Source organism: Genypterus blacodes, unplaced genomic scaffold (assembly GCF_046128005.1).
Source record: "Genypterus blacodes isolate CSIRO-AG114 ecotype Tasmania unplaced genomic scaffold, CSIRO-AGI_Gbla_v1 ptg000104l_1, whole genome shotgun sequence".
NCBI classification, from domain to species: domain Eukaryota; kingdom Metazoa; phylum Chordata; class Actinopteri; order Ophidiiformes; family Ophidiidae; genus Genypterus; species Genypterus blacodes.
Window position 1 is genome coordinate 861,986 of NW_027466908.1, and position 15,647 is coordinate 877,632.

A 15,647-nucleotide genomic window follows, 5' to 3' on the forward strand; every position below is an offset into this window, starting at 1 on the left:
GGAGGCTGCAGACTCGAGCCTTGTGTAATGAATCCAGAAATGAAAGATGCAGTGAGCTCATGTTTTGGAGTTATTAATGTTGCGTGGTGTCGTTTGGTTCTGCTGCCTCCGTTATGACTCTGCCAAGCGTAAATAGCAGAAATGAAGCTGCTGCTGCTGCTGCCATAAAACGAACCACCCCAGCTGTTACAAATACAGAATTATGCATTTACAGATTAGAAATTGAACAACAAACAAAATTAACTAGGGCAATCTGGCAGGTTCTCATTGGTGACTTCTCTTGAGTCTGAGATTAAGTTGTAAATCAAATGTTAGGGATTTCAAAAGAAAAGAATGATGTCCTTTTATGGTAAAGAGTTAATTAGTAAGGTATGTTCAAAACTACTTGGTTTGTTTTTTTAAATTGAATTAATTTATTAGTTTTGTTACACAGGCTTTTTCCAACTAATGTAATCAATAATCTCGAGTCAAGCTTCCCTCATTTTTATCTATCAATGATTTATTACGATTATGGAAAATAAGTTAATTTCTTACTAGTTTGGATCGGTTTTCTGTCGAGGAAACTTCATCTAAATATGTCTTTGAACGCCTCATTACCATTTTTGCATACACTTTCATAGACGTTGTTGTTGTGACATCATGGCGACGTGCTGAGCTTTCTGTGTCGAGTCGAACAACATGGTGAGGTTTAGTACTTGAAATGCTCTACTTGCACTGTAAGCAAGTAGAGCGTTTCACTGAGTATGTCTGTGTGGTTTTGTGTGAAAATGTGTGTCTGTGTGATCAACGGAAGCCGCGGCGAGCTAACGAGCTACTCAAAGTCGCCGATTAGCTTGCTGGTGTAGCGGGTGAACGTGATGGCAGCGAATATGCCGATACGAAACAGATGCCGAAACATAAATATGGTGAATTATGTCCTCTGACATGAAAATACGCCGGACATTTGGTGTGTTAAAAGTGTTAGAAGTCAAACGAAAGCCTAATAATGATTAGCATGGTTAGCTGGCGTCTCTTTGGGCTAACTTTGAAATTACTTTCTGCGACTGAACCCAAAGTCGCTCCGTAGCTCTAGATACTGACGCTACAACCCCCCGAAACCAACCAAACCTGTGAGAAATGGATGGAGGAGGTACTTTCTGTACAACACTGAAGTGTGGGTTAGAGAAAAGTATGGAAACGTGAGCTGAAGAACTTTATTTGTCTGCTCAAATTTGGACAGCAGTCCCACTTTCTGTCCCAGAGCGTCCCGGAGACTCACTCACCCGCGCCTCATCTTGCACCACTAAAAGTTAACGTCACAATCCTCTTTATTGTTATGTGTTGATTATATATTGTACCGACCTCAATCATCTGTAGTATAAATGCATTTGAAGCTATATTTATGTCAAAAAAACAAAATCACTTTAAGTTTGTTTCTTTATTTATTGTTAAAACCTCCAGTTTCTACAAAAAAGGAATTTCAAATAAAATAAAACGTGTCGGTATCTTAACTTTGTTACACCAAACGCTAATTCAGAAACATGAATATGAGACGGATCTCTGTGGCACCATAACACTTTGTTTTAGAATCACACTGAGGACTGAGCTCAGTTTGTAAGAGGCAAATAAAAACAGAGAAATTAGTCTGAACTCTCTTTATACTCACTTAGGCCCTGAAACATCTCAGTGAGCATCAATAAATAACAAAGGGAAAGAGGCAGCGGGGCCCAGTGGGTAGAAAGTTGTAACTATAAGCTCATGTCTTGTGTCGGCTCATGTGATTCTGGAGGGAGAAGTCCAAACCAAACCTGCTCATTTTGTGACGTCCACACATTCTTTAGGTAAAATGACTTCACTCCAGTAATCCTGTGTAAGCAGAAGCAAAGCAGCGAGTCATCACAAAGCAACAATCAGGCTGAGGAGTGAAGACACAGTTCATCTCAATTGATTTGGCAGATTTCGGAAATTTCAAGTGCCGGATTTGTCAAAGATTGTGAAACTGAGATGTTTGTTGGATTTGTCTCCGGCCCACACGAGGGCGTCGACAGCAGGTTACACAGAATTTGTAACATGTCAGCATGTGTGGGCAGAATGAGTGCAGGGGTGTGGTCCAGGGGTGTGAGTCAACAACCTGCTGGCTCCTCACTCCGCTGTCCATTGTCCTCTCAGACGTGAACATCTCAGCAGTCATTAGTCCGGGACTCTGGTTTGTTGTGCAGTTGAACAACGGCGTTCCTGTTGTCCTCTGCTGATCCTCCAGAGTGAAGATGAGGCCCTCCTCCGTGCCCGCGCTGCTCCTGGTCCTGCTGGCCGCGGCCGGGCCGAGCCGAGCCCAGGAGAGGACCTCGCTCCTGGACCTGACCAACAGCATCATGAGCGTCCTGCCCAGCCTGAGCCGGCCGGCCAACCACAGCCGCATTTTCTACGCCGTGATGTTTGACGCAGGGAGCACGGGGACTCGCATCCACGTCTACACCTTCATCCAGAACCACTCAGGTAGTGCCGGGCCGAGCCGGGCGCCGTCTCAGATGACGCTGGCCTACTTTCCTTCTCTCTGTCGTGTGAGTTACAGGACGTGAGCAGCTGGGGTCAGACGGCTTAAATCATTGTTAGTGCAGCCAGGATGTCAGGGATGCGGGAACGTGGCCTGGGAGGAATTTAGCTGCAGATTATTTACAATGCAAACGGGAAAGTTTGAATCTCTCCTCGCCTTTCAGCTCCTTGATTTTTTTAAAGCATTTTCAGTTCAGCATCCATCAAATGGAGACGTTGGCCTTAATCATGCTGAGCAGACTGAGGCCCTTTAATGCTTGGAATGGCTGCACCAAGTGTGACGTGTGTGTGTGTTGTGTCTTTTAGAGTTGCCGCCTGTTTTGGACAATGAGATGTTCCACTCCATAAAGCCCGGTCTGTCAGCATATGCCGACTCCCCTGAAATGGTGAGTTCCTTGTCAAATCTAATCAAATATATTGAGCCAAACTAAACTGTCGGCCGTCTCTGTATTGAATGCAGAAGTGCGACCGAAAGCTTCTCGCTGCGGGGAGTCGGGTCGCTAATGAAAGCAAGTAGGAAGTGAGAAAAAGAACAATGGGACAGAACGCTTTGTCTGCTTTCCTCCGAGCCGTCTCGCCTCTGTGTTTGAGTCAAAGAGTGTTCTGTCTCCGGTCTCAAAGGGCGGACACACGGTGAGGATGCTGCTGAAGGTGGCCAAGAAGACCGTGCCTCGTCTGGAGTGGAAGAGGACCCCGGTGGTCCTCAGAGCCACAGCTGGGCTCCGTCTGCTGGCTACAAAGAAAGCTCAGGCTCTGCTGGACCAGGTACAGGTTCATCATCATGTGTGTGTGTGTGTGTGTGTGTGTGTGTGGTGAAAATGCCCAAAATGTAATGAATGATCAGGAGTAATGGGCGGAGTGTGTGTGCAGGAGCCGTTTCTTCATCCCGTAATGAGGGGAGACCTGTGAGGTTTGATGTAAAGACCCGATCACTTGAGTTCAGCTTAAACAGTAAGAGGACAGATTAGATACTACAAAGGAACATAGAGCTTTATTCCCTCTGTTTATTACCTACAGTAATGAATTGTTGATGTGATGAGTCTTCAGGGACACACACACACACACACACACACAACAAATGAGCGTCACAGTAGATGTGTACTATCTGCAGCAGAGACACACACACACACATGATCCCCTGGTTTACATCTTACCGAGACAACAACAACAACAACTGGAGAGAGCTGACGTCCCGTGGAGGTGTGAGGAGCTTTTGCAGCGCGGGGGAGCGGTGACACCTTCAGTGTGAAAGACAAAAAGCAGTCAGGCGGTGGAGCGCTCATATGCCGGCAGTGTGAAGCAGGCGTGAGCGTGTAAATGAGACGGCAGAGAGGGAAACAGGTGGGGCGGCGGCGGGACAGGTGGCACAGAGAGGGAAGGAGAGGCGTCGTTATCAGGCTGGAGGGGATAAGGTGCTAATGGACGACCTGGGGGCACCTTGGAAGATAAATGATACTTTATTAATCCTTCCTGAGGGAATTAATTAATCCCTTCCAGTGGAGGGCACCTCTGGATAAGCCACCAGTACAGCAGATAACACCAAGGCCATTTCTCCCCTGCTCCTCTCCGTCTCTCCTCCCTCCTTCCCTCCCTCCCTCCTTCTCCATCTCCTTCCTCAGGTACAGCACGTGTTCGACGAATCCCCTTTTCTGGTCCCAGACGACGGCGTCAGCATAATGAACGGCACGGACGAAGGTAACGTCTGCCCGCCCTCGCTCCCTGACGAGTCACGCCTCTGATGTTCCCGCAGCACTGTGCAGGCGGCGTCGGCGGGCGGCCCTCTGACCCGCTTATTAGCGGGGCGTGCAATTTCTGCGCGAAACCTTTGTTTACTGAAGACACTTAAGGAAAATTGCAGTAGATTATTGTTATCTTTTATGATGACGCTTAAGAAAATGGAATTGCTTTCCACCGCAAAGTTGTAAAAGGCTGTAATTATGTGTTACAGCTCCAGAGTCACAGCCGCTCTGCCTCGCTGCTCAACGTGTTCTGCTGCTCTGTTTGTATTTGATGCGTAGAGGAGTTCGCTCCTCTGAAATTAACTCCTTTGTTCCATCTGAAATGACTGCTTTCTGTTTCTTTCATTGCTAATTTGCTGTCATGTAGGAATCCTGGCCTGGGTGTCTCTCAACTTCCTCACAGGTGAGTCAAGGAATGGAAGACTTCAATCAGCTCCACATCTACAGGAAACTTTGATTATACTACAAATTAAGTTAAAAATGAAAAAAAAAGATCCCCGTAATCACAGTATGAGCCAATAAGAGTGTGTAGTGTGTGTGTGTGTGTTAACACAGACTCTGAATGCTCACACGTCCAGTTTGTTCCCTTAAATGGATTTCCTCTGATCTTTATCGGCCTCCCTGCAGGCGTTTTGTGTGTTTTTTTTGGCTCCACATCCTGAGCCAAGTGTTCCTCTTGAAGATTACATCTCAGACATAATTGATTAGCTCTCATCTCCTCTGCTGCTGCCGTGTCGGACGCTGGGTTAAAATAAGTGAAATGTATGCAGGTTGCCTGTCTGCTGGCTCTCAGAGCACGGTGGGCATCCTGGATCTGGGCGGAGGATCAACACAGATCACTTTCCTACCAAAGATGAAGGTGAGATGTTTGCTCCTTTTGATTTCTATGCAAATAAATTGAATTTGAAATGTTTGTGAAGTTCGTATGGTTTGTTGTGCGCTTTAGAAAACAGTGGAGAGCGTTCCTGCTGCAGATTACATCGCCAGATGTGACATCTTCAATTCAACATATGAGCTTTATACTCACAGGTGAGCCGTTCACCAATTAATGCAACATAATTAGAAAGCCGGACAGATGCTGGACGACTTCACCAATAACAGGTGCAGCTCAATACATTAGAACATGGCCGTCTTCACCATGTTTGTGTCGAACACCAGACTGAGAGAAAGGCTCAGGAAAGCTCAGCAGGTGATTTGAGTTAACGAGCTGATTACAGTGAGACAGCCTGAGGCTACAGTATAGAACTGTTTCACTATATTCAAAGTTTCTGAGATACTGAACTTGGAGCTGTAAGACAAAATCATCAACATTAAAACAAATAAGGCTTGAAATATTTTACTTTGTGTGTAATGAATCTGTAGAATATGATAGGTTCACTTTTTTAATTGGAACTTACTGAAATAAATGAACTTTTCCACGATATTCTAACTCATTGAGCTGCACCTTTACATTTCCATAAAAGGTTTATTCAAACAGAGTGGCGTCCTTGATGGTAGAGATGTGGTGAAATGTTTAATGTTCCACTGGGTCATCACATGTTCAGGTAGTTAGAGGGAACTAAAGATCAGATCAGGAGGAATTCTGGCCCTGATGTGAGTCTGTGCTCATACTTGTTACACATCTTTGTCTGTTCTGTAACTGTATAACAACACTGTGACTCCTTCCAGTTACCTGGGGAACGGACTGATGGCAGGGCGACTGGCCATACTGGGCGCCCTGGGTGCAGAAGGTACACGAAGGAAATGGTGCTCTGTTGCAATTAGCTGTGGCCCGATCTTGTCCTGTGTGTGTGTGTGTGTGTAAGATGTTGAGACAGAACAGTGAGTCATTTCACCAAGTGCCCTCTTGAGTGTTTTGTCCCTTCCTCCTCCTTCTCCTCGTTCAGCCAAAAGGACGTAATGAGACAAAGACCTAGACGCTCCTTCTGCATTTCTAATCAGCGATTCTAGGGAGATGTTGAGGGTGAAAGTGAAGACGAGTAACCCGAGTGCTGTTCAGAAAAAGCTCAGACCGTCTCAGCTCTTCAGTTATTCTCTGCGTCTCATTTCACGCGGCCTTCGCACAACGCAGCCTGTGTGTGTAAGCACAGAGGACAGAAGGCTCAGTCTCAGCGTAAATATAAATCTATAGGTTCACATTAGTTTCTGGGAGATGCAATAGACAGCGGAACAGAAATAAGCTCCCTCCAAAGGATGCTCTACTGGGATCCTTTGCCGTTGTCTCTGACTCAGCAGCCGTGCGCGTGCTCCCCACACTCCTGTCCGTTTGAAATGTCATGTTTGCTCCCGCAGGGTTTCAGTGGCAGGTTTACTCCAGCTCCTGCTTGCCCAAGAAGTTCAGGGAGGCGTGGGGCTTCGGAGGAGTCACCTATCAAGTGAGCGGCGTCTCAGAGGGTGAGACACGGCCAAAGAGAATTGTAACGAATCTGTGAGATACATATTTCTTGTCTTTGTCTTCTGTGTGATTGTGGCTGTATAGTTGTGAGTCGTTGTCATACGATTTCTTCACATCCAGGACATTTCCCCTTCCCTAACTCGGCGGCCTTAAGCCCATTTAAATAGAATAACACAAATTACCCATCGTTTCATCATCATGTTTCAACATATAAGCTGCAACATTTCCGTCTCCCTCTCTTCTCCAGGCCATGAAGGATACAAGCTCTGTTATCAGGAGGCACTTAAGGTTGTGAAGGGGATCGTTCATCAGCCCTACGAGCTCCAAGACACCAATACCTTCTACGCGTTCTCCTATTACTTTGACAGAGCTGTGGATGCAGGCCTTATCGGTGGGTACACACACACACACAACACACACACACCCTCTTATGTACACACAGTACATAATTATACAGACCCAGCAGGATGTTATTACCCATTCCTGTCCAAGACTCGCACGGGGAAATGTGACTCATCAGCGTGCGTCTCTGTGGATCTGATGAGCGTTAGTGTGTGTAGTGATTAGAGAAAGAACCGTCTTCTGCCAGTCTGAGCTGAGAGTCCACGAGCTCTGTGATTAGTGCAAGTGTAGACCTGCTCACATCAGGAACGGTACAGCATTTTAAAAGTTAAATGATCTTAATCACCCCCCCCCCCTCTCTCACAGATGGGGTCCAGGGAGGAACGCTGCAGGTCAGAGACTTCAGGAAGAGAGCCAAAGAGGGTGAGACCAAACTCTTGGCGGTGTATAATTACCGAGACACTTGCAATTCGGATTTTCTTGACCCAATGGATGCGATTCTTCCCCGTTTCTTTCCACGCAGTGTGCAACCGGATGAGCAAGGAGAAGCCCGTCCGTCCGTTCCTATGCATGGATCTGACCTACATCACCTGTCTGCTCAAGGACGGCTTCGGCTTTAAGGAGAACACCGTGCTCCAGGTAGGACTGAACTCCGCCCACAGGGTTAAGCTGTAAAATTGTTATCGTTCTTCATGAAGCCCCCCAGACTTTAGAAACTTTGCAGCACTCACCACATTCTGTTAGTTTTTTATTTCAATAAATACAAAAGGCATTTGAGTGATTTGGTGTTTTCTTTTTCTTTTCTTAAAACTAGTTGACCAAGAAGGTGAAAAACGTGGAAGCCAGCTGGGCTTTGGGCGCCATGTTTGATCAGCTCCACAACCTGAAGATCCACTGAGGAGGAGGAGGAGGAGGAGGAGGAGGAGGAGGAGGAGCCAATACAGCAGACGAAGATGCTCCCTTATTTAATCATTTCATACGGGTGTAACTTAAATTCATGAGTAAGCAAATTTATTTAAAGTCAATACTCTTAAGTGTTAATATATTGATGATGATGATGATGATGATGATGAGGAGGAGCAACACGGTGCCTTACTCACTCGCTGAAGCACAATTTGAGTGAAGGATGTTAGCAGCTTTACTGGACACACATAAATCCATGTTTTAATGTAATGGCTGAGACTGCTGAGTGTGCAAAACCAGCATTTCAACTCCTTCTTGATGTTAAGTAAGGATTAGTATTTAAGAGAGGAGTGTGTGTGTGTGTGTGTGTGTTGTATTGGCCATTGATGTTGGTAAAATAAGTCTGTTACCATGATAACGGCATCAGTGTTCTTGGTCATTGTCTATATTTTCATAAACTTCTCTTTTTACACCCGTCTGAGCTTTTCTTTGGGACTACTTGTGTTTTAAAAACTTTGTACAAACTTCACCATTTCACTCTGCTCATTACAAAAATCTACAGGGCTGAAACGGTGATTCATATTTACAAATGGCTGCTGTGTGTGTGTGTGTGTGTGTGTGTGTGTGTGTGTGTGTGTGTGTGTGTGTGTGTGTGTGTGTGTGTGTGTGTGTGTGTGTGTGTGTGTGTGTGTGTGTGAGAGAGAGAGAGAGAGAGGGAGAGTGAAGGACTACAGCAGCGCCACCACATCCTCTCCATATGCATGCTCTGCAGTTGTCATGGTCACCAGATCGTGCGGCTGAGAGAGAACCTCCACCGAGTCTACAGAGCCTGAAGGGAGGAAACACAAAGGGGACACTTTGGATCAGCTCACGGCCAAGAGTAGGAACCGCTCCAATACTGTGAGACGATGACAACAACCGCAATTGGAACTCGGCCGTAACGCAACATAACTCCGTCCTGAGTAATTGATTGATCTTAATATCCCAAACTAATATGAAGGTAAAGCTTCTTTGGTGAGTATAAGCATGGACCTGAACACATTCACATCAAAGCTCAACTAAAGAGTGTGTGTGTGAGATAGTGTGTTTTCCCCACATGCTGTAATCTATCTGCTCAGGTAACAGCTGCTGCAATCTCCACCGACGAAACGCAACAGTGACTCATTAAGACGACAACTAGCTGTCCACTCCAAGCAGAGCTCCAACACTCGCCCATTTTAGTGACGGCAACATAAAGCAAATCACACTCACACACACACACACACACACACACACACCGAACACACACACACACACACACACACACACACACACACACACACACACACACACACACACACACACACACACACACACACACGCCAGAGAGTGACGCTGCTGCAGCTTTAATCACTGCATCAGAGGCAAACTACAGGAATATAGCGGCGGTAATTGGACGCGTTGTAAATCAGCAGAAGAACACAGGAAAAGGAAACGGGACAAACATCAGAAACTTCACCTCTGACAGTTTAACGCCTCACTGTTTACTGTTAGTCGTTGGGGTGTGTATGAGTGTGTGTGTAGTGTTGGTCTACCTGGAGATCTCAGCATGGCGTGATGAAGATTCATGGGTTCTACTGTGGTCGTCATGGTGACCATACCGCCCCCGGCCTCCCCGTCCGCCTCCAGCAGGCTGCTGTGGGTCAGCGCTTCTCCTGTCAGACGAGACGGACAAACGGGACTCAGAGAGCGACGTCACACTCCAAAGGTCACTCAAAGTGATGAGATGTCAAACACACACACACACATTATCTATGACTTCAGAGGGACACGCCGCACAAACTCCATGACTTTCAGGTGGTTTATGTCAGAGCGAGGTCACTGGCGTTGTTGAACTGAAGCCGGAGCGTTTCTGTCACAAAGTGAACGATCACAGCGCTTTAGAGGCTTCACACTAAAGGTCCACTCGTCTCTCTAACAGACCTCTGTGTGGATGGACGGAAACGTGTGTGTGTTTGTGAGTAACGCAGCGCTGGATTCTCTGTGGCGAAGCATCATCTCCCTTTGCGGTGCTTGTACTCAGAGCGGGGGCTCTACGGGGAAGCTGACCTGAATACATCTGCTGGTTATTATTAGAGCTTTGGCGGCGGCGGCTCCTCGCTGGTGATTCAGCGCACAGCCACCAGAGCCGGCTGAGAGGAGAAACACGCCGCCCGCTTTCATTACTCTCACCCAGCAAACTAATCTGAGCTCGTTTAGCGACAATTAGCTCCCAGACGTGAAGGTGAGATGAAGAGGCGATGTCACAGCCTGAAGGCGACGGCGAGACGAAGCTGAATCCTCCAGCCGGCCTCCTGTCCTTCATCACTATGATTTTTAAAGCCCAATTATTCTGTTCAATCTACGACGACTCACTTACAGGCCACACCGAGGAAGAGTTGACTTGATTAATTATTCAACCGGAGAAACTCATTAAGGATTCCAGAGTCGATGTGGACGGAAAGGAAGCCAACGCTGCTGAGCTGGAGAAGGGACGGGACGCATAAGCCCAGGATTTGCATTAATATTGTGTGTGTGTGTGTGTGTGTGTGTGTGTGTGTGTGTTAGTGTTATACCTGCTTCTCTGCTCTCACTGCTGAGCCCTTCCTCTCCGTGCCTCTTCCTCATGTGAACATTCCTGCTGCCGGACTGGGAGAAGGTTTTCCCACAGGCCACAGTGATGAGGCTTCTCCCCTGCACACACACACACACATTCCTTCGATACTGGAAGTGTCCATGTTCTCATACGAGAGCGCCGCCGTTGACGCCAATTACCAAAGTCGTCAGCTGTGCGTCCTGGAGTCTCACTCACCAGAATGCACCAGCATGTGTTTCCGTAGACTCGAGTACTCAGCGAAGGATCGACCGCAACCATCTGCTTCACAGAGGAACGGCTTCTCTCCTGCAACACACACACACACACACACACACACACACACACACACACACACACACACACACACACACACACACACACACACACACACACACACACACACACACACACCATCATTACGGCGTGTAAAGCGATCGTTCAGGTCAGTAAACATGAACGCGGCGCTCGATGCGTGGGATCACGGCCGGCACGCGTCGACGCTCTAAAGGGGGAATCACAGTTGCACTCAGTGTGATTTGGGAGGAGGACCCAGCTGGTATGAAGCTTCAGCAGACATGCGGGGCCGAACAGGAAGCCAGCAGCTCAGCCGGCTCGCTAACGCGTCCCTGGACACGAGGAGCGAGACGCGGAAGAGGCCGGCAAAATCCTTAATGTCGCCCTAAATAAAATATGACATCGTGCTGTTACTCATCAGAGCAGCGAGACGGAGGCGCCAGTGTTGCTGACTGAGCGACTCTCCGGCCTCGCCCGCATTAATGAGCTGAGCCTGATGGCCTGAGCCCCGCCCCCTGCCCCTCCCCCACCTGTGTGTATGCGCTGGTGGTTCTTCAGGTTGCCGGCGGTGGTGAACTTCTTGCCACAGTTCTTCTCCTTGCAGATGAAGGGCTTCTCTCCGTTGTGCGTCCTCATGTGGACCTGCAGACGCTGCAGCACGTAGAAGCTTTTACCGCAGCCTTCAGCGCCGCACCGGAACATGCGGTCGTTCCTGAGGGGGCGGAGACAAACAGAGAGGTCAGACGGGGCGGCCGCGAATAGATCAGACGCCCGCGTACACACACACACACACACACTTCCTGCCACATCTCAGCCGCGTTCCCCCCCCCGTCTGCACGCCTCTGCCTGGCGAACCAGTGGCCGCCGCTGAGCGAGCCATCAAACGTTTCCTTCACTTAGCTGCGACATATCTCCGACCCAACGCCCGTCTGCCTCAGTGTGATTGATGATGATGCTGCCGGCTGTGTGAGACGCAGCGCCGGCTCTCCTCCATCAGATACGCATTGATCCTGGCACAGACTTCACCGTGGCAACAGAGAGGTCAGAACACAACCCGACCCCCCGCCGGCAGAGGGAAGATTACGGCTGCAGAGGGTCAGATAAGAGGTTCTCAGGGCGATCACCTCTATAGAGGCGCTATAGAGGGACGGACGGGAGGACGAAGACGCTGGAAGACGTTTTGGACTTTTGCTCTGTGTGACGTTTAAAGCTCCACTTCACAAAAGAGGCAGAGCAGGAAGGAGTCTGAATCCTGTGTGTGTGTGTGTGTGTGTGTGTGTGTCTGTGTGCCTCACCTGTGTGTCTTCAGGTGGTACTTGAGGTGAGCCGGCCAGGTGAAGGTCCTGCAGCAGCCTTCAAAGGAGCAGCGGAGGATCTGCTTGGCGAGGGGGCGACCGGGCCGCAGCGCCGCCGCCAACTCCCGCTTCTCCACGTCCGGCGTAAAGCCGAGCGTGTGGTCACCTAGGCAACCGGGAGGGAAAGAGGAAAGCGAGTGAGGCGGTGAAGAAGAAACAATCCAGGAGTAGCAGGCGGCTGAACGCAGGAGGAGCTCATCACCGAGGAGACGGCGGCCTGGACCCCCCCGCTGAGGACGCATTAACAGGCGCCAGTCTAACGAGCCAACAATAATGCACCTATAAGTGATACCCAGCTGTGTGATGTAATACACATGGGAGGAGCCGTTACAGCCTGATAGCAACATGTCGTCTCAATCAGCAACAAGATCAATATCTGCTGCGTATCAGGGAGGAATCCTCTCACGTCTCACGTCCGCTTCCTCCCTCGTTTGCGCCCTACGTCTCTCACCGTTGTTGCCGGCGGGCGCTCTGGCGTCCTGGCTGGCCTTGGCGTCTCTGGCGAGCTGCGCCCGAGTGGCGGCGATCAGGCTGTCGTGTGCCAGCTCCTGGACCCTCAGGTACCAGGGGGCGCTGCCGTCGATCCCGTAGTCCCCCGCCGAGACGCCCTCCTCGTCCTCGTCCCCGCCGCCATCTGCAGCGAAGATTAGCGACTCTGAGGAGGCTGTGATTCCTGGAGAAGACAGAGAAGAAGAGGATTACTACACACACACACACACACACACACTATACACAGTATATATAAACTATATAAAGGTTTGTTTCCTCCGTAGCGTATTTGTCTCTCGGGGTCTTTTTGGGTGTAATTAAGGTTTTGCTCCTCCTGCCGTATCGTTTCTTCATCACTGTGACTTCCTGTCTGCTCTCTTCACTGCAGCAGTGTTTACCGCAGGAGCCCAGGCAGGAATCGAGGTCAGAGACGAAGTTTCATATGAAAACGTCTCGGCTCTTTTAAAATACAGTTTGCAGCACCTGAGAGAAGTTTAGGACCTGCAAACTTTTATTCCCAGCCTCACCTGGCTGCCTGCCTGATGTTTGTTTGTTACCTTTAGCGAGGTTCAGCAGGACGTAGGAGGTGCTGTCGGGCTGCTGGAGGTCGTGGAGGATGGGCGGGGGGCTCGGGGACCCCTGGGGCTCGGGGAGCGTGTGCGAGACCACCAGGGGGCCTCGCTCCGGCACTGCCCCGAACTCAGACAGGGACGGGGAACTCTGGGGGACATGGCTCAGGCCTCCGTCTGGGGGGGAGAGAGAGAGAGAGAGAGAGAGAGAGAGAGAGAGAGAGAGAGACATGAACTCCACAGATCTTCAGCTTCAGCGTTGCTCTCTTCTCCAGGTATGAGTGCAGGTTACTTTGTCCTAATGGCCGCGAGGAGACTCAGAGGTTTATGAGTTAAAGTACCAGGACAACAAGGCTGCAGGCGTTTAACGAGAGGCAAACACACAAACGCATCCAATATTTATGACAATCTGCAGATCTGCACCATCAAAGCTGCACTATGGCTCCGGATCCAGAGTGCAGCTTCATGGAGGAGGGAATCACATCACGACACATTAAACACACCATGAGAGCGGGAAAACAAACACAGCACAGGAAGTTAAGAGCTGGTTTAGATCACTGAGGGTCTGACCAGAGAACTACACACACACACACACACACACACACACACACACACACACACAGTCCTTCAAAATAACCTTAGAACAGAGAACTGAAGTGTCTCATGTGTTTAAAAAGACGCTGCTGTTTTCCCTTTCACCTCAGACAGACCAGCGTCTCTGGTTGTCTTGGAAACAGTGTGAGCTACGCTGTGAATCCTAACTCTCATTTACTCCTCTGTGGTGATGGAGGAGTCTGAAGCTGTCAGACTGTCCAACGCTTCACACAGCAAACTAAAGATAATCACAACATAAACATGGCGCCTTCATCTTCATCATCATCATCTTCACAACTAAAACTGTGATGGAACGACATCATGAAGGAACTCAGAGTCTGAATGAATCCATGTGAGTGACAGCTGACACGGCACAGTAACAACCACCCCAGCTGTGTGTGTGTGTGTGTGTGTGTGTGTGTATCGATCCTGACAGGAGCTCAGAACCCGGCGAGACCTCTGACCTGTAAGCTCCAGCGGGCCGCACAGCGAGCTCTCGGCCGGCGTCAGCAGGGGCAGGCAGTCGTGTTTGGACTCCGAGTCCTCCAGATGCTGCACCAGAGGGATGGAGGCGTTCTGGACAAACTGCACCAGCAGCTGGACGAGACGGAGACGGAGACGGAGATATTTTAGAGACAACAAGGAGACTTTAACACATCAACAACATCAACTTCACACAGCACTGGATGCTGCATGATGCTCTGTAGTGCGTGTGTGTGTATGAATGACTCTCCTACTCTCGTTTACCTTCTCATACTTCATAAACACTTAAACTAACTAAACTAAACTAACTCTGTATCATAGAGACACACAGGGGCGTGACTCAGCACTTAGAGTTGTTAAATACCTCGGGTTTGTTGTCGAGCTCATCTGAAAGCATCGGTCTCCTTTATGGGATCTGTAGAATAACGCGAGACTTCGTGTAAGGTCAGGTAGGACAGAAACAAACGCACCCAAAGTGACTTCAGTGGAGAGAAACAAACGTACCTCGGTGTTGACCTGATAAATGTGAGCTCCGCTGCCGGTCATGAGCTCTGAGAGCGCGTCATCTCTCTGCACACACACATACAAATAAATAAATAAACAAACAAACAAACACAAACTAAACGGGACATAAACGTGAAGTCAATGTAAACATTTCTGCTTTGCTAGCTGACAGCGACTTTTTTGTTTAACTCCTCCACCAGTGAACCACAGCCGCCGGTGATAATGTATATAAAATAAGTAATGATTAACACTTAATCTCCGACAGCAATGACGAAATGAATCACCACTGTGTGTCAAATTGTTCTACAGAACCTAAAACAGTTAATAACAGTGTTGCTAGATTAGCTTGCTCGGTTAGCCACGGACCTAGCCGGGGGCTAACCGGCTGTGCGGCGTTCAAGTCTGGACGCTGACGCAGCACATTCCGTGCGTTCGGTTCTATAGCATCTCCGGTAACGTAAACATGTATTTGTTTAACTTACGTCAGCTATTAAAGTACGTTAGGACACCGAAGAGGAGATAAGTCTCATATTCCAGGCTGACAACAGTAGCAGGTCTGCCTTACGGAATCCCCGATGGAACAAGGTTAGAACACTTCCGCGTTTTGCACAACGGGATCCTGCATCAAAGGCGCCATCTAGTGGCTGCGATCTAATACTACTACAACACTGAGGCGCGTCATGCAAAGACCAGTGTAAACATAATTACATTTATAATTCTAGGAAGATAAGATAGAAGAAAAAAAAAACTCATTTCGGTAAAACACATTTATTAAGGCTTAAGATCTTTTCATCCAGAGTTACTGCCAAAATATAGATAAGCAACTTAAAATGT

At 48.6% G+C, this 15,647-nt stretch overlaps 2 protein-coding genes across 2 annotated transcripts; one reads left to right on the plus strand and one right to left on the minus strand.

Moving 5' to 3' along the window:
- Positions 1 to 606: 606 nt before the first annotated feature.
- Positions 607 to 8,450, plus strand: entpd5b (ectonucleoside triphosphate diphosphohydrolase 5b). Its single transcript, XM_076160204.1, has 14 exons — positions 607 to 681; positions 2,240 to 2,475; positions 2,839 to 2,918; positions 3,154 to 3,297; positions 4,152 to 4,227; positions 4,639 to 4,674; positions 5,042 to 5,130; positions 5,218 to 5,300; positions 5,940 to 6,001; positions 6,564 to 6,665; positions 6,914 to 7,057; positions 7,375 to 7,431; positions 7,532 to 7,647; positions 7,823 to 8,450. Exons 2-14 carry the CDS (start codon positions 2,247 to 2,249, stop codon positions 7,904 to 7,906), a joined length of 1,302 nt encoding a protein of 433 aa, XP_076016319.1. The 5' UTR covers positions 607 to 681; positions 2,240 to 2,246; the 3' UTR covers positions 7,907 to 8,450.
- A 92-nt stretch (positions 8,451 to 8,542) lies between these two features.
- On the minus strand, positions 8,543 to 15,427 carry znf410 (zinc finger protein 410). Its single transcript, XM_076160203.1, is given in 13 exon segments — positions 8,543 to 8,740; positions 9,486 to 9,605; positions 10,506 to 10,600; positions 10,602 to 10,623; positions 10,742 to 10,831; positions 11,350 to 11,531; positions 12,115 to 12,280; positions 12,626 to 12,847; positions 13,221 to 13,409; positions 14,291 to 14,423; positions 14,674 to 14,724; positions 14,814 to 14,879; positions 15,296 to 15,427. Coding segments are annotated over 11 exon segments (1,353 nt in total). The 5' UTR covers positions 14,707 to 14,724; positions 14,814 to 14,879; positions 15,296 to 15,427; the 3' UTR covers positions 8,543 to 8,639.
- Between the last annotated feature and the right edge of the window lie 220 nt (positions 15,428 to 15,647).

Bases quoted from the DNA above. Each gene is read 5' to 3' on its own strand.
- entpd5b (XM_076160204.1), top strand. From the start codon at position 2,247: ATGAGGCCCTCCTCCGTGCCCGCGCTGCTCCTGGTCCTGCTGGCCGCG. The intron at 6,666-6,913 runs GTGAGACACGGC...TCTCTTCTCCAG, and splicing joins AGTGAGCGGCGTCTCAGAGG to GCCATGAAGGATACAAGCTC. The intron at 7,648-7,822 runs GTAGGACTGAAC...TCTTAAAACTAG, and splicing joins AGGAGAACACCGTGCTCCAG to TTGACCAAGAAGGTGAAAAA.